Here is a 17,852-nt window from a genome sequence, read left to right as displayed (position 1 = left end):
AGAGAGAGAGAGAGAGAGAGAGAGAGAGAGAGAGAGAGAGAGAGAGAGAATTATAAAGTTATAAAATAAATTGTAGCAGTCCGTGTAAACATATGAATAATGATTTGAAAAAAATAGGTGGACTAGGTGAGTTTAGAAGAATATAAATAGTTAAAAAAAGTAGATGAACAGCTGCATCCCAGAACTAATTAATATACAAAGTATAAATAAGAAATATATATATTTTAAATTAGCCAAATTGTAGCATATATTTAATACAGAGCATAAATTTAATATATCATATATCACATTTAAATTTTTTGCTAAATCATAAATAATGACATTGAATAGTTTAGTTTTATTGAGTAATACAATGAGTGATTTTTCATATCCAATTAAATATTCTCAGATTAATAAATTAGTATTTGTTTATTTAGTATATACATTAACTGAATAATTTACATAAGTTTTGTTTATTTATGATTTTTTTTCAAAAATAATTTTAAAATCCCAAACTCTGACTTATTTTTTATTGGTTTAGCACCTTTTGAGGATAGTGAACTTAAATGTTGACAATTAGGTTTCTTCTTCTTGGAAATTACATTAATCTCTGTTACCTAATCGACAATAAATGTTAAACAAGATAAGAGATTTTTATCAAAACTATGACAAAATGAATATAGTGAAACTTTGTCTGTTCATGGTGCACCAGTTTTGGTAATTTTACTTTGATTACATTATAATTTAAAATGTCTGAAATATCTATAGTCAAATGTACTTTGAAAACACTTACATACATTTTGAAATTCGTTATACACTCCATTGGAATTTAACTTAATATTTATTAACAAGATTTATGCACCAGCTAAATTGATAAATATCAGCTAACCCATAGAAAATTCAATAAGCACTTAAAATCATGTGCTGATTTTCCTTATCTTAACTGATATATCTTGTTTCTCAATACTATTACACCAAAAATGTATAGAAAAAAAAGTCTGTAATGTATTATTAGTATTAATTCAAAATTGATTCAGTTATCTTGAATTAATTTATATATATTTTTTCAGGTAAACCAAATATGGGACTGTTATCTGTTGAAAATGTGAGAAAATATTACTTTTGGGCCACTCAGTTCATTGGTTCTCTCATTGTATGCCTGACTCTAGTTCATATATTTGAATTTAAAAATGGTTTCGGTGGCAGAAGTTACCCAAAACTGGAATTTAATTGGCATCATATTTTCATGGTGCTGGGATTCACTTATTTCTTTGCTAATTGCAAGTATCAATCAATATTCACTTATAAAGAAAATAAGATAAATCCAACTGATTTTAGAGTATTCTTTGTATATATTTTTTCTCATTACAGCACTAACAGCTTTTCGATTGATGCCATCATTGTCAAAACAAAAATTGAAATATATTCATTTAGGAACAAATGGAGCAGTCATTTTTTGTGCTGTTCTCGGTCTATTTTTTGTAATTGATGAAAGAGATATTCAAGGGAAAGCACATTTTCAATCTCTTCACAGCTGGATAGGAATATTCACCATTGGACTCCTGGTGGTTCAGGTTTGAGATTTTACTAATTTTATGTTTTAAATAAAATAAATTGGACAAATAATGAATAATGATGGTGTGGTAAAAACCTGATAACTTTTTTCTTAATCGAGGAAATTGCAAATTTGTTACATAAAATTAATTTAGACAGATTATTTACAATAATTAATGTACAACTGTAATTAATGATAAACTAAGTAAGAAGCCTTCATTAATTATAGGGTTTTTTTTCCAATCAGCTAGTTACTAATATATTCGGTATTTCACAATAAATACCATATATATTATTTATTGTGAAATATTCAAGATAAGACAGTGCTGACTATAACCTCATTTGGAACATACATCAAATGAGTCTCATTTAGATCATTTACCAAATGAAGCTGTTGTGTGCATGAAAATGAAGGACCAAGGGGGTGAAGAATCCCAGGGCCTAAATTTTAATAAGAGTTCAATAAGAAGCAGTAATACATAATATCATGTATTTTTATCATACTCTGACTTGGTAGCCAAATATATAAATATGTATGTTTCCAAATATATGTTATAATATTTCCATAATGAACATATTAATGTTCAAAAAATAAAACACATGTATTAATAAGTGAAAGGTGTGCCGCTGTATCGTGTTGTCCTGGTACAGTGCTCATCTGTCGGGGACCCTGGCTATAGTGGATCGTCATTGTAAATACCATATCAAAACATTTTTAAAATATTGGGCAAGTCCAAAACATTGCGAGCAATCTCACAGTATTTTTTATTACTTTCTTCTAATAACTTATTGACTCTCTACTGATCTGTTATTTTCTGAAGTTCAAAACTGATAACCTCAAATTAATACATTTTTATTATAAAATAATAGATTAACTTATTGAATAGCCAATAAAATGAAGTTTGCAGATTTCTCAGTTGTTTTTTTTAACCTCAAATTAACATGCTTTTATTTTAAAATATTAGATTACCTTATTAAACAGCCAAATAATGAACATTTTCTAATTTAATTTTTCAGTTTATTCTTGGGCTTGTGTTTTATTTATCTCCGAAAATCTCACTTTCTTACAAAGAAGCTATGATGCCATGGCATGTCAAAATTGGAATCTCAGCTTTTGTGCTCGGAGTAGGAGCAATCATTACTGGATTGAAGTATGTTTTATATAATTAAATTATTAATTTTATATTTTATCTTGTTAATAATTGTTTATAATACTTTCTAGGAAAGGAGGTTCAGATGCTGAGAGACTTCTTACTAACTTTACAGGAGCTATCATCATAATTTATTGTTTTTTTATTTTAAGTATATTAAATGATTCCAAATATAGGTTTAATTACCGACTGAAATAGATCTTTATATTATTAAGTGTATATTATAATTTTTAAAAATCTATGCTAGAACTAAAAATATAAGAGTTGGCCATACCATTTATACCTTTGATATTAAATCTTGATGGATAGTTCCATCTTCCATGTTTTCAAACATATGCTTTAAAAAAAATTTGTTAGACTTTTGTATATTTTATTTTGTATACAGTTGTATTTATATATGTATATATATGTATAACTTTAAAAAATGTATATTTGCTGACAGACTTTACTAATAAAATAAATTGATAATTGGTGTACAATTATTTGTCCTAGACAATTTATTTTATAAATGTCATGTAGTCGATATATGACTATCAGTTAGTAAGTTCTATTCTTTATGGAATTTTTTATGTCTGATTCAATTAATCAGTATATTGTTTTTTCAATATTTTTTGTCATAGTGGAGTTTTCTAATTATTATACATACTATTATTCTAGCTAATCTTATTGTCCACATTATTAAGATGGAGATGCAATATCACAAGAAAATAAACTAGCATACCCTACTTCTTATAATTATTATTTCAACAATAAGTCAGGAGTTTCATATTAACTATAAAGGTAAAAGAAGTTAAAAAAATTACTTGGACAACCTGAAGAACAGGATGGGTTCACAGTAGAATTTCTTTTTCATTTCTGACATACATGGTGGGCCTTATCTGCATGTAACCATCCTATTCTAATCATGGGGGGAGGGTAGGTTCAAGATCTTTATAAAAAGATACTATAATTATATTCCTCTCCCATCTAAGTTCCCATCTTCCTGTCCCCTTTTTATTACCCTTACAACATTTGATAGTTTGAGCGGATCAAAACAACTAGGGTTTCTTAGAGAACAAAATTTATGGCACCCTAAAAGAAAAAATTAAAGAAAACTCAAACAGTTGAAGGCATAAATTAAATTTTTTTTTAATGGTTGTTGGATTACTTTGTTGAGGGTTTCTTTATGAAACTTTCGGATCATTTCCAAAATCTTCAGCAAGTTAGGATATCCTAAGACCACAGAACACAGATTCCACAGAAGGAGATCCTAAGGAATTTTGTTATCTCGGCTCAGCGGCTTAGTTCACTTACTGCTTAATCCAGCTCTGTTTAAATTCCTTTTATTTCAGCATTTGGGCATATTCTTTAGGTTCCTTTAATGCGGGACCGTTTGTAGCTGAGGTAGTTGGGGTTGAATTTTACTTCTTGGTTATCACATGGAATGAAAAATTGACCCTCCCGCCAGGGTTAGAAAAGGTTGGTTGCCTTTAGATAACAATCCCTCAATTACAAATTACATCCTTTCCTGAATTCAGAGTCAATCCATACTGATAAAACAGGATTCAGGAGAATTCAAACCTTGAAATCTCTATGAAAGTTCTTCTCTACAATAGAGGATAAAATAAGTAAATTTTTTTTTAATTCTGCAACATTTTACATCACCTGCTTGACCCCACTATGGACCATTCCCAAGGCTCTCGAGGATTAGCTATGGTTGTCAGACAATCAGGTTGGATCCACTGAACTAAAGGTTTGAATAAAAATGTAGTAATATGGTTTAGAGAAGCAAGATAAATGTTGTTAAAAGTTATCTATTGCTGACCACCATATTAATATAAAAGAAAAGAAAATGCAACAAGAGATTGAAATTAATTGTTGGGATACAACTGGAAGATTCCAAATACAAAGCCTTGAGTCTCCAAAATATTAGTAAACAATTTACTAGTTAACATTTTGATAATTCATGAATCAGTGTTTTCTGTCCCCTTGATGAAAATTACGTTAAACGTTGATTAGTTAGTTTTTTACTGGCATTTTAGGGACTTGGGGCTTTTTGTATGGAATCTTCCTACCATATTCTGAACACCACATGTTTTTTAATGACAATGAGCAACATGGTGGGATCTGGAACAGGCGACCTTGTTTATTTTTCAGTTACCTACCAACAGACATGTTTATTTATTTACTTATATTTATAATAACTCAATATTTGAAATATTATCATGAAATAAGCCGAAGCACTTGAGTGTCACTCTATTTTAAGAATTAATTTAAATTGAATTTGAGTATTTTGTTTAAATAATACCAATTTATTTTAATAGTTGTTGGTTATACAGTGAAAGATATGGTCTATTCATTGATACTTTTCAATCTCTTGGCTTTTCTTCCATCTTGAGATTCCTATATTCCAATATTCCTACTAATCCCCTTCAAATTGATTTATTTTATCATGATTAATAATTAAAATAATAATAGGAGTTTTTAAATTTTATTCAATAGAATTTTATAAATATGTTTTTAAATATCAAAAAATTTCATCACTGGGACTGAGCAAACATTTAAGATTATTCAACCATCCTGATCTTTTACTGAAACTATTTTGATTATTTGAAATCATATGAAAAAGTTACTTTAGAATGAGGAAATTAGTTTGCCTGACAACATCAAACCATATGTTTTTATTTTTCAAGAAAATCAAATATTTATGCCTTAGCTTCAATTGCCACTTATATAAGCGTTAGGAAAGTTGAGTTTAATTATGTCTAAAATTTGGAGGCGGGAGTCATTTTTTTCAAAGGTTTGATTAGTTTGTAAACATCTATCAGTTATCCTTCAAATGCTAATTAATTAGTTTTCGATGTTGGAATTTGCCAGTTTTTTAAAAGTGTAGATCAAAAAAGTTCTTTTAAATTTTGAAAAACTAAATAGTATTCGGAAAAAAAGACAGACAATGCTACATTTTTTTTTCCTTTGTGACTGTTCATATAGCTAAATAATATTTTTAAAAAATCTAAAAGAGGCCATATTTTATTACAGTGCGAGCTGAATAAGGATTTTTTAGTTAGTTCTACAAAATCAGATAAAAGTGTATACTGTTTATAGATTTCTTAAATATTTATCTACTGGAAAATTACCAACCCTAGTACCTTACAAAACTTGCTTTCTATGTACTCTTTTAATCTACCAACTGTTCAAGCACAGTAAATTTACAAATGTATTTTATTTGGAATTGTGACAGATATAATTAATAAATACATGATAAGCTAGTCATTATTTTAATGAGGTTATAATAAAATTATTAAATAATGAAACATTTTCTACTAACTTTTAAAAAGTTGTTTAATTTTTTAATTAATAAGTTTAAAACACAATTTTCTATTGACACTCACTGTCTAGTTTTTGATAAACAAACCATTGTTTTAATTAAAGCAGTAAAATAGTGATTACCTTTTTTTATTAAAAAAAAATATGATTAATATATAACAAGCTGTTTCATATTTTCAGCGTATGTTTAGTTATTAGTATTTTTTATTGAGACTCCACTTAGCTTTTTTTTATCAATTTAAATGGTTCTATTCATTTGATATTGATGTACTTTCATTCTAATTGGTACTTCAAGAAATCACTCTTCCAAATCTTATGGATAAAGGAAAAAATGTGATATACCCCATGGGTAGATCGAGACATTGTTCGAGCCTGAATGTGCATGAAGTTATTAATGATAACTATGAGGTTACTTCTTTGATTGCTTGATAACTTAGTTTTATTACTTTAATGATAGATTCTTATGCAATATATACATATTTTCTTTATTTATGATTAACATTTTAATGATTGTTGTCTTTATGATTTATTATAAGTTAGTAGTTGATAGCAATTAATTGTTACAGTTGTTGGACACACCCCTGTCTGAGCCATGGACAACAGGAACATTTTTTGGCAATCCAGTTAGCCCTCTGTGCAATGCTGCAGCTTTGGCAGCCCCAATATGGCGCACTACATCAAGAACTTCAAATAAGGTTTATCCATACTTTAACCCAACTCCTGAGGATACAAGTGCTTTCCAGGTAAGTTTGTTCATTACTTATTACTGCATATTCCATTTGATTGAATTTTTTTCAGCTCTGTCATTATAATTTGTTTAATACATTTATAGTCTATAGACCACAAAATAAGATAAATCAAGTAAACAAGATAGCATGAATAGTGTTGGGTGACATTCTATTTCTAAAGGGGCTCTACAGCTTTTAAAAACAAACAAAGCGAAAGCCATGGAGACCCTTCAAAGTGAGACTGCCACCCAGCTTAAAGTTCATGAATTCATGTTTACCTGATTCTTTTCTGACTAATTTAATTTTTTTTTTTCCTCCTCTGTAGTAAGCCCTACAGAAGAGGCTTATATTTTACATAAATTGGATATGCAAAAAGCATATTGTATGCATGCAAGGTGAGTGAAAAGAAATAGAATAAAATAAAATTTCTGAATGCAAAGAATAAAATTAAATAATAATAAAATAAAATAGGGTAAAAATGACAAAGATGCTTCTTTAAGCGTATACCAAACTATAGTATAGAACATTTTTGTATCTTAAAAACTCTATCATATATAATGCTTTATTATGTTTTAATTGGTATTAATAAATAATAAATATATATATAAAGTAATAATAATTAATTAATAAAAATAAGAAGATTACAAAAAAAATTTTAAATCTAAATTTAAAACAAATAGAATTTTACATGTTTCTAGTATAGTAAAAATGTAGGTAACAACAAAATTGCATAAAACAATAAAGAATATAAAAAAAAACTGTATACAAAATACTAGAAGGTTGCCCCTCCAAATATTAACATTGCATGTCTATGTTGGTGAATTCTTTAAGTTGTATCTTGTATTTGTTATAGAATATTTGTTTGAGTATACTATAGTTTTATTAATAGATTTTTTTGGAATATTTTGATTCGGATGGTCCTGCTTTTATTTTTAGGAAATGGAGGGTGACCTCGGTTTGCCTGGAACAGCTACTGCTACCGCACATGGAACTATATCTCTACGTTTAGCTCACAGAATGAGAGTTGACTTAACTATAGATCGTGCAGTACGACTTCTAAACTTTAAGGTTTGTGTCTCAGTTTATTATTTATAATTCTTAGTTATGAAATTCCTTAGTATTATCTTCAATTCTAAAAAAAAGATCCTTAAATTCCTTTTATGTGATCCAGAAAAAAAATAATTTGTTACATGACCATTTTATAATGAAATGATATTTTGTTTGTGGTTTCCTACATTATTGCAGAGTCCAGAAATAATAATTTTAATTTTTTACCTTTTCTCTAGCTCCAATGGAAGCCATTTCTCTCCTACAAAATATCCAGTTTATCTACCCTCCAGGTCAAGTTGCACTCATTAGAGGATAGTAGTTTCCCATAAAAAAAGAACATAAAAATTATTCTAAAATTAATTCTAATCAAAGAAATTCATAATAAATTGTTAGAAGTTTTAATGAAAATGAAGAAAAAAAAGTCTTTAACATTGTTTCCCTTATTTAAAAAAAAAAATTATAAGTGCCCCTGCAATACTAAAAAGTGATAAGTGCTAAGTGAATCACTTAAATATCAGTCAGCTACTTCTTTTGTGCTGTAGCGATTGGTTTTGTTAATTATTCAGCAAACCATCTTAGAGCATAAAATAATTTTCTTTCCAGAACAACATTGTTATAGCGATGAACCCGACAGGTTCAGCTTGTGCTCTCCTTCATCCGAATGGTAGAGTTCATCAGTATGGTAGCAGGGTGGAAATCATGGCTCATGACATAAGAGGAAATCACAAGTACGTAAAACTATCTATTTTATAATTTTATTTTATCAAAAAACCCACCCACTCTTTGAAATTACAAGATCTTTGAATTAAAAAATATTTAATGACCAACAGTTCATTTTATTATATTATTTTTCTCTATTTCAATTCAGTTTGTATGACCAAAATGTAATTTATTATTATTATCAAAATGCATACCATATGTCACATTGTTTACAGTCTGTATTATGACCTACATTGTGGGTCGAAATTTCAAATAAAATAAATAATCTAATACAAATGATTCTATTATTCATTTTAACAAACATTCCCTATATTAGTTTTTTGATTGTTGTAGTATTTTATGTATATTGTATTTTAAATAAAGTTATGTCATAGATACGCTAAGATGTGGTACAAAGGTGTCAGCTTCACTTCGGAAAACTGTGCACTTGTATATCTCGTGGATTCAGCTGGTACACGTACTACAACAGATTCATTCTCCGATCTCATGCAGGATTTTTCATTGGGTGTTTTCTATTCAGAGTCAAGGCATGGACAGACTTTTGCAATTGATGCAGTTAATATTATTCATGGAGCTCAGTATTGGACGACTGAAGAGGGTGTCGAGAATTGGCTTATTAATAATGTCCGGATTTCACAAGCACCAGATGGTCTCGTCAGGTAAAGTAGCTCGGTTTTTAATTTTAATTAACTAACAAATTTAAAAGAACTTTTTATTATTTTTCTAGAATTAATTCTAAATCCAAGGCATGTACAGAAAGTAAGAGTTCTCAATATTTTATGTTAAAAAAAATTAAGATTAGAGTAAAGAAAAATCTCTCTTATGATGAAAAAAGTGAGTTGCTTCAGCCTTTGGTTCCAACCTTTCCTACTAGATAGGGCTACCTCTACCTTACTTCATGAATTAAGATGAATGTAGCCTCTCATTCAGAAACATGTCAGCCAATATGTACATTGGCTGTATGTATATTATTCAACAAAAATAATGAACTTTATGAGGAATAGAAACTGTGTACAGTGTAATTTAATGGTTACCCTGCTGTAGGATGACTAAATTATTTCTTTTGCATTATTATATTTTACCATTTTAACAATGTATATAATATTTTTAATAATAATCAAAGAGCTTTTTAGCGAATAATTTTTGAAATAAATATGGAGTTAAAATAAGAACCCCAAAACTGAAAGTAGGATATTGGAAAATGCATCCCGTTTATGTCTACAATTATTTCTAAAATATGGGAGAAATCTGAAAGAAATGACTGGACAGGAACCACCTATAGAAAATACACACAGAAAAGAATTAATGTGGTTCGACTATTCCCAAAAATTATATGGGAAGCAAAGACTTAGAGAAATGACCATGCGAACGACTGAGGAATAAGTAGGAGGACCTCATTTTGATTCTGGCAAGGAGCATGAGAATTACCCCTGGCTAAGTCAAGAAGTTGGCAACAGATAGAGAAGATTTTAAGAAATGGATCAAGGCTTCCTCACACCATAAAGTTAAATGGTTAAAGAAGAAAAATGGTTTTTAAACATTTAATTCTATATATAATTGTTTCTTCCTTAAATTTCGTGTGCTATTTTGGTGTTGTTGTAGTAAGGGATACTCTAATCTTTAAAGGATTCTCCTCAACTTTGAGAAGGAAATATTAAGTTCCTGATGACCCCGTGCTAGTTTTTAATGCTAATAAATTTATTTTAAAGAAAGAGTTATCTCAATAACTGAATATGGAAAATTTTTTAATTTCAATTTACCAAATTTTTGTAGAATAGAAGTACCTTCTTATTTACCTCATTTCATTTTTTCAAGAAATTATTATTGATTAATAAGGTGTTATCTTAAAAAGCACTTATGAGTGAATAAATGAAAAATCCATCTTTATTCTGGGACTCTTAGTTTTATAATAATAACAATATGGACAATTTGAGTAGCATTTGACTGGCTCCATTATTATATTAAGTTTAAAAAGCAAGGCAAGAATAATTATATAAATGAAAGGGAATAATAATTATATAAATGAAATGAGAAAATGAGATGAAAAAAAATATATAAAAATTACACATTTATGCAAGTTTTCATGGATATTTATAAATATTTAGAAGGGTGACAATCAAGAATTATGGACATATAATTGATGTATGAAAGAAGTTACGGATGATGCCAAAATGAGGTAGCTCAAGTGATGAATGATTTTTAAAAGAAAGCAGTTCTATGGGAAAGGATATACAAATTGGTTGGTTGATATCTTGTATTTAAGAGGTGGATGGATAAACGAAGGATGAGGATGTTGAATGATCTAAGAACATTTTTTGATTCTTAAGGATTGGAATAAGAATGTACCAAGGAGATGTTGTTTTCAGATATTAGGAAAAAGCCAACTTAGCTCAAAGTAACAGTGAGAGATATGAGAACGTATGAGAATACCAAGGGTAAATCATATGAAGTAGTTCATCAATCTTTCATTCTTATCTCGTCTTCACCAGACAATCCACCATACACTAATCTTCCATACTTAAAGTGAAGACGAATGAGGGAGGACACCAGAAGATGGAAAAGAAATCACAGAATCATAGGAACTAGTTAAGGATTGAGATGATTTTTTGGGAGTTACAGCTCTTCCTTGTTAAGTGTTGGCTAAAGGTGACTCCTAGTTTTTTATGATGTTAAGAAACTAAATAAATATGTTGTTGAATTATAGAAGTGGATAACAAGAAAGGTTACTAGGCAATAATGGTTTTGAACCAATCAGAATAGCCTTGGTTTTAGCTGTATTCATTTATTTTCCAAAGCCTATGCCGTCTTTGAACTATATGGTGAAATTGAAAATAAAAAACCTCCACCCTTTCCTGCTTCCCAAAGTCCTTAGTGGGTTGTTTCAAGAGTTGGTCATTTTATTTAATCTATTAGTTATTATTTTTTTACTATTTATAGATGAATGTTTGATATTATTGTATCTAAAAATGCTTGTCTTGCAGGGTTGCTCGAAACAGTAACAAGTATCACCTGCGCACCTCCCCAACTAATGGCACAGCTTCAATGACAACCCCATTCCTCCACTGCACGGCCAGTATGGGTAGTACCTCTCACCTCTTCGTGAGGCGTGGCGAGAGGCGCATGCACTTCGATGGTTCCAGCTTCATTGTTCGCAATGCTGGCCATTCGGCAGGATTTGATGAAAAAACTCAGCTTAAAGTCTTTTAAAAATGAGCAGTTTTTTTTTGCTTTTTATCTGTATCCATCACTGTCTCTCCCGAAACACAAGACTGATGTCGTTTGCCACTCTTTTTATAAATAATGGAAGATTACTTTAGGTTCCTGGCTGAAAATATGCCCGTATATTATATATTATCGGGATAGTTTTTAATATTTATTGGATTGGAAATACTTGGCACATCTTTGTGTATTGTGTATCTCATGGGGTATGTTAGATGTACATGGAATAAACTGCGTTTCCTTTAGTAATATTTTATTTTACTTTCTGCCAGTTATTGTGTAAATTAATACATAACAAATCATAACTCAACTTTGTTTTTCATTTATTAAGTATGTATAAAATTAGAATTTTTCTTCTACTTAGACTTCTTCCAGTAATATTTTTTAATAAAAATATTTTATTAAACTTTGGAATGAAAAAAGATATTCTTGATTTTAGTTTTTAGCATTATTAGTTGGTTCAGCAGGAAGTAAAGTGTGCGAAATTTATTTCTTTTGTTACCATTTATGTTACTTGGAAATATGTTAGATATGAAGATGATAAAAAGATTTCATCAACATTTAGGTTCGATCAATTTTTAGAAATATTTTAATATCTAATTTTTTTACTCAACCTACATTTTATTCCTTATCTTTGCACTAAAAATATTCATTAAAAATTTTATCAAAATGTATACAAGTTTATATGTATCAAATATGATTAATTCTATGTGGAGTAATTTGATTTTATGGGTTTCATAATTCTCATATGATAAACAAGTTTGGGCTGTAGCCATTCTATTTAATTCTATTATTATGAATCAATTTTAGATAAATTAACTATGAGTTTGTAAATTGACTCATAACTTTTAAGTTAAATTAATTAAAATGTCTCCAACCAGAACATGAACTTTTTTTAAAAATTGTATCCAATACAAATCTTTTTTATTTTCTCCCAACGTGCCCATTTCTGACATATGGGGTGGTTATTCAACAGGTTACCAACCTATTCTACCTATTATTTTAGGGTGGGAAGGCAGAGATTTATTTTGCAGGTGGTCTAAAACAATTTTGTTAAAGCTTGGGTATAGCACCTACTAATCTGATTTTGATCAAATTTTCAGAGATGGTGTGGGTTGATTCTTAGATTGCCCCATATCAATTTCATCAAATCCTATCTTCTTGTTTTTCTTAACACATTTTCCTTGATATGGCTATATTTCAAAAGTGGCACATTATATAAATTTTATTTTTGAACCATATATTATTGACCTTCAAGTATAGGAATTTACATGATAAATAGAAATGGTGATGTTCTGAACTAGGAAGATGTTAAAGGATTTAATTTCAAAAAATTTAATTCCATACTTATAATGTAAACCATCTTTTCAATGCAATACATATATGATTCTGTATGTTTGTTTGACTTTAATACCCATTAATAATAACCATATGTATGCTGTAATCTAATTGTTGGAAGGAAAACATTTATTTATACATTCACTATTTAAAAAAAATGCAGATCTTTTTAATTACTTTCCATTTATTACTTACGTATAAAAGATTGTCATGTTGGCTAATCATGGAAATTGAATTATACACAAAGGATAATTAAACTGACTAAAGGTTTTACAAAAAATGTTCTCATTTAGTATTCTCAAGATATTCACAAGGCATCGGGCTGTGTTAGTAAATCGAGAAGAGTTACTTTATAAGTAAGCCTCATAAAGGATATTCCAATTCTCGGTATTCAATTTTCATAGCTGCCTTTGAATTTTGTATTGTTGCCTCTACTCAGAATGTTTGGTGAGAAATAACCTGTTTAACCAGAACTCACTTAAATAACATGCAGACAAGATGAAAGACAAATATGCTGAGAAAATCCCAATTAGGCAATTAATAACAAAACACTAACTGATATTACATACTATTAATGAGGCCATAATGTTATAGGATAGACATTTTCACACATGGAGGTAACTTTTAATATCTGGTGGTTGTAACTAACAGTTATCCCAACTCAATTTAGAAAAGGGTATAATTTTCTTTACCTTTTTAAGGGGTTCAAGTATTTTTTTTTCTGAAATCAGGCAAGTTAGGCCAGCGCCTTCATTAATAATAATACTTCATACAAGCAACCATAATTTTTATGACTGCCTGTGGAGTATCCTTTCTTATTTGGAATAAAGTAGAAGAAAGCTAGATCTTGAAAATACATATTATTTATAGGAAATGAGCAACATAATACTGATCTGGATTGAAACTGAAATGAATGCATTCAGGTTTTTCTCTAGAAACCCATTTACATTGAATGGATTTCATTTTTTTTTTTCTTTGTAGAGTTCTTGTCTCCATAAGTGAAAAGTTTTCGCTTTAATTTTTTTGTTTCTGTACAAGCCCATCAAAATAACTTTTATGTTGATAAATAATTCATGTTTTTACCGAGCCTAAACAACAAGAAAGGTAAATGACCTTGAAAGTAGTGAACTAATAGAAAAGCTCAATATGGATGGTTATCTTATTTAAAAACAAAACAAAAAAACTAAAATCGCCCATTTTTATTCAATGCTCAGTTTCTTGAAAACTATATAACACAAAAAAAATATTATCGAATCTTTTTTTAAATTAGAGTAAATTTGCTAATATTTGAGACCTAATATAACTCTTTATGTTCGACATTTTCCGAAATAAAGATTTTCAAACACCAATATTTTTTTTTCAAAATTAGGAGGAACAATATTTTGTGGATAAATTTTGCCAAATACCATGAAAACTTCTATTATTAGGAAGATAATCAATATAAACTATTTTATAGTTCATTTAACGAATTTTAAATTGAACCCGAATACAACTTTTTACGTTCTATATTTTATGAGATATAAGTTTTTTTAAATACCAATATTTTATTCTAAAAAAGTTGCTTATTAATGAGTTATCACATTATTTGGTGAAATATAATTAATCTAAGGTATTTTTATTAATACAGCGCAGCTTGGAAGAGTTTTTCCACCATTTTGATATGTTGCAACATATATTAAAAATGAGTCATATTTTGAGAAGAGTTGGATATCTAAGCAACTATATTGACGCAGAGATGTCTATTAGAGCTCAATTTAAACCTGGTGAAACTACACCATGAAGTAGTTTAGAAAGAAATATTGGTTTTTGAAAAAGTGTATTTCGAGAATCATTAATCATAAAAATGTTAAATGAACTGTTAAGTAGAATTAAATAGAACTGTAAGTAGAATGAACAGTTAAAAGAACTGTTTGTGATGACATTTCAACTAGTTGCATTAGTTTAGGATTAATTGACAATAAACCTAGAAATATACGACGGCCATTTCGTACGCCCATTAGTATACAGATTTTAAAGGAGTGATAAATTAATTACAATCGTGTTTTTAAAACTTTTTAAAGTAAGGATCCAACGAAACTTGTTAATTTAAAATTTCTTCTATGTGCAACCATTTTAAAGATATTTTGGCTAGACTACTAACCCTGAGAACTTGTAAACATCACAATCTTAAACATTACCTCAAACCAAACAAAGTATAAAACCCTTCAAAAGGCAAAGAATGTTGATTCTTTATCTGTTATCTAAAAAGAAATGAGTCCCTTTCTATCATGTTAACAAACAGGTAAATAATTCCAACCACCTTAAATTTGCACTATTGAAGGTTCATATAAAAGGTGATCATATATTTCTTATTGTAACATTTCAAATTATTTGAATATCACTAATATTTATACAATTATATATTGTACTTAATGACTTGTTTCATAAATGTTTTACAGATGTTGTGTTAGCATCGTAATTTTGCAAAGTTTTACCAAGCTCTTTTTTTAGCAGCTAAGAATTAAAAGGAATTGCTTCGTAACATTAACCTCAACTTTTATTATGCTAGATAGATTAAAGCGGTAAGGTAAAGGATGTTCTTAATCAATTGAAAAACAAACAGTTGATAAGGACATACCAACACTATACTTTCCTCAAAGAAGGTTGTCGCCTAAGTGCAATGTGTCAACCTAGCTCAGAGGTTTTCGAAATTTAGATAGCTTTAGTTATTTGAAGAAACACTCCTTCTTATTTAAAGAATTGAATATTTGTTTAGTGAGGAACAATACACAGAAAAGGCTGGTTGAATAATGAAATTTTCTTATATTTTTACTCTATGGAAGCTGAGGATTAAATTTTAGACTTTGCTGACGACTCCTATAAGTTGGTTGAAACTGTAGAGTATAAAAAAATCCAAAATCAGGAACAAAGTAACCCAATTTGACGATACGTATTAGTAATAAGCCAATTAAAAGAAAGGAGTTGTGTGGTGATATTTAAGGTGTTTTTTTAAGTCCGACTAAGCGACAGTCGTCTTATGTCCAGTTAAGACATTGCCTTATGCTAATAATTCTTTCAGTGAGCAAAACGGCCAGAATACATAGAAGTACAATTTTTTTTTTTATGGTTCATATCCTCTATTGAGGACCTATACAATTTCAGGGTGGAAAAGTTAAGATTCATTTCTCGGAGCCACCGTGAAATAAATATTGGCTGACCCAGGTGGGAATTGAATCCACAACTTTCTGTACCATGCGCTCTGGGATCCTTGATCCAGTCCAATCAGCTATTAGGTCTTCATTGCGAAAATTTGTTCTTTGTTTATGTATAACAGATACAGGTGCGTAAATATAACAAATATTGACCCACTAGTAATCGACTCCTATAATAGGAGTTCTGTTTGAGGGACCTGAGGCTTTGTTTATAAATAATATTATTATAATTATTATTGACTCTTTCTTACTCTCAGTATTTTTGTAATACTTTTAAATCTCATTTCATTAATTTATTCTGTGACTGAAATATATCTTTGAGGTGATGGGTTTAATGCCTTGTTTTTTACCAAAGATCACCAGTTCACGACGCGTTGGAACAATAGCTATGATTTATATTTTAAAAAGTAGTTCTTTTTAATAATTTATGATTTAATATAACTGTAAATTTTTAGTGTCGCATAAAATGATTCGTTAGAAATCTAGAGATCTCGATGCAATTCCGTTGTAGAGCATTAAGGAGTATTAATACTCTACAACTGAATTGCAATTTACAACTGATATATTTAAATTGGGTATTAAGCGACTGGTGATATTAATTTTTCTTAAATTAAGAAAATTTAACAAACAATTCTTCTTCTTTAGGAATATTTTCACATGATTAACATATCGGGTTCGTTGCCCCATCTATGGGTATAATTTGTAATATAACTTTACTGTACATCCGGATATTTCATTCATCCGCAATAATTCGTTGTAATTTATTAACTTTAACATAAACTTAACTCTTCAAAAGAAATACTTTCATTAATTCGAATTTATTACCTAAGATATTATGGTTCCTAACTTTAATCTTATTAACATGGAAAGTGAATTACTATACATGGGATATATAGTAAAGAAAAGTATTGCGGTCGTTTAAAATTTCAAATTCGAGTTTTCAACGGAAGTAAACGTTTTGAAGGTCCCCGAGTGTAAATTAACTGTCTCACAAAATGGTCATTGTGTGTAAGGTAGCCTTGCTCAAAAACGAAACGTCGTGCGAAACTGAAATTACGTATTTAAGGTGAATATAATCTCGGGATGTGACTGCAACTTTTTCGATAAAATTAACCCATCACAAGTGCCGCTTCGTAGAATCGATTTTACACATTTTATCGATTTACTGGGAAACAGCTTTACTGATTCTGATAAAACTTGGCATGTCTCTGTAGAATTTAATGATCTTTAATATCAGTTAGGTTTAAGCAAAATATAGAATAGTTTATATTCTATTTAGAAGTTTTTTTCACCTCAACAATTTAATTTAAATAGGAAATCCATAATAATTTTTTTTCTTCGTAATTCTTGTCTTTAGATTTCATAAAAAAATCACAAAAATACTGATAACTTTAACAAGAGACTACAAATCTACATAAAACTTGGGGGACGCAAGAAGGTTAGTTACGGGGACGTTAGGTGGTGCGCGCGCAGCACCAGATTTTTCATTTATATGTTGTTGCAGTCGTTGATGTCTTTCAACCATGAAAATAACAGCGGATGAATTGACATATTTTAATGCATAACGTCCTGATATATAGAGAACAAAATTCGAAGACGAATATGGAGCTGGACTC

At 29.1% G+C, this 17,852-nt stretch overlaps 2 protein-coding genes across 10 annotated transcripts in view; both read left to right on the top strand.

The window, feature by feature from the left end:
* The window catches only part of LOC106683183 (uncharacterized), a 16,809-nt gene extending 13,643 nt beyond the window's left edge, over positions 1-3,166 (top strand). For 6 of the 8 annotated variants that reach the window (XM_067049225.1, XM_067049228.1, XM_067049231.1 and 3 more), the window contains 4 exons: positions 1,050-1,259; positions 1,351-1,553; positions 2,551-2,684; positions 2,756-3,166. In XM_067049225.1, coding sequence (XP_066905326.1) covers positions 1,050-1,259; positions 1,351-1,553; positions 2,551-2,684; positions 2,756-2,882 — 674 coding nt within the window. In that variant the 3' untranslated portion in view covers positions 2,883-3,166. Of the gene's footprint in view, positions 1-559; positions 697-823; positions 976-1,049; positions 1,260-1,350; positions 1,554-2,550; positions 2,685-2,755 lie in introns of those variants that run through there. The other 2 variants (XM_067049230.1, XM_067049227.1) reach the window with 2 other exon arrangements.
* A 2,138-nt stretch (positions 3,167-5,304) lies between these two features.
* Positions 5,305-12,017, top strand: fest (wurstfest). 2 transcript variants are annotated; one of them, XM_014424473.3, is made up of 6 exons: positions 5,305-5,463; positions 6,557-6,733; positions 7,655-7,786; positions 8,372-8,496; positions 8,863-9,147; positions 11,470-12,017. In XM_014424473.3, exons 1-6 carry the CDS (start codon positions 5,425-5,427, stop codon positions 11,693-11,695), a joined length of 984 nt encoding a protein of 327 aa, XP_014279959.1. In that variant the 5' UTR covers positions 5,305-5,424; the 3' UTR covers positions 11,696-12,017. The 2 variants fall into 2 exon arrangements, with proteins under 2 accessions (XP_014279959.1, XP_014279958.1); XM_014424472.2 differs by lacking the exon at positions 5,305-5,463 and adding an exon at positions 6,184-6,398.
* The last annotated feature ends 5,835 nt before the right edge of the window (positions 12,018-17,852 follow it).

This window comes from Halyomorpha halys, unplaced genomic scaffold (genome assembly GCF_000696795.3).
Source record: "Halyomorpha halys isolate HHAL.00 unplaced genomic scaffold, Hhal_1.1 Scaffold472.1, whole genome shotgun sequence".
NCBI classification, from domain to species: domain Eukaryota; kingdom Metazoa; phylum Arthropoda; class Insecta; order Hemiptera; family Pentatomidae; genus Halyomorpha; species Halyomorpha halys.
Note: the sequence above shows the minus strand (reverse complement) of the source record. Positions and strands in the feature narration are given on the sequence as shown.

Bases quoted from the DNA above. Each gene is read 5' to 3' on its own strand.
- fest (XM_014424472.2), top strand. From the start codon at position 6,306: ATGGATAAAGGAAAAAATGTGATATACCCCATGGGTAGATCGAGACAT. The intron at 6,399-6,556 runs GTTACTTCTTTG...TAATTGTTACAG, and splicing joins TTATTAATGATAACTATGAG to TTGTTGGACACACCCCTGTC. The intron at 6,734-7,654 runs GTAAGTTTGTTC...TTTTATTTTTAG, and splicing joins AGGATACAAGTGCTTTCCAG to GAAATGGAGGGTGACCTCGG.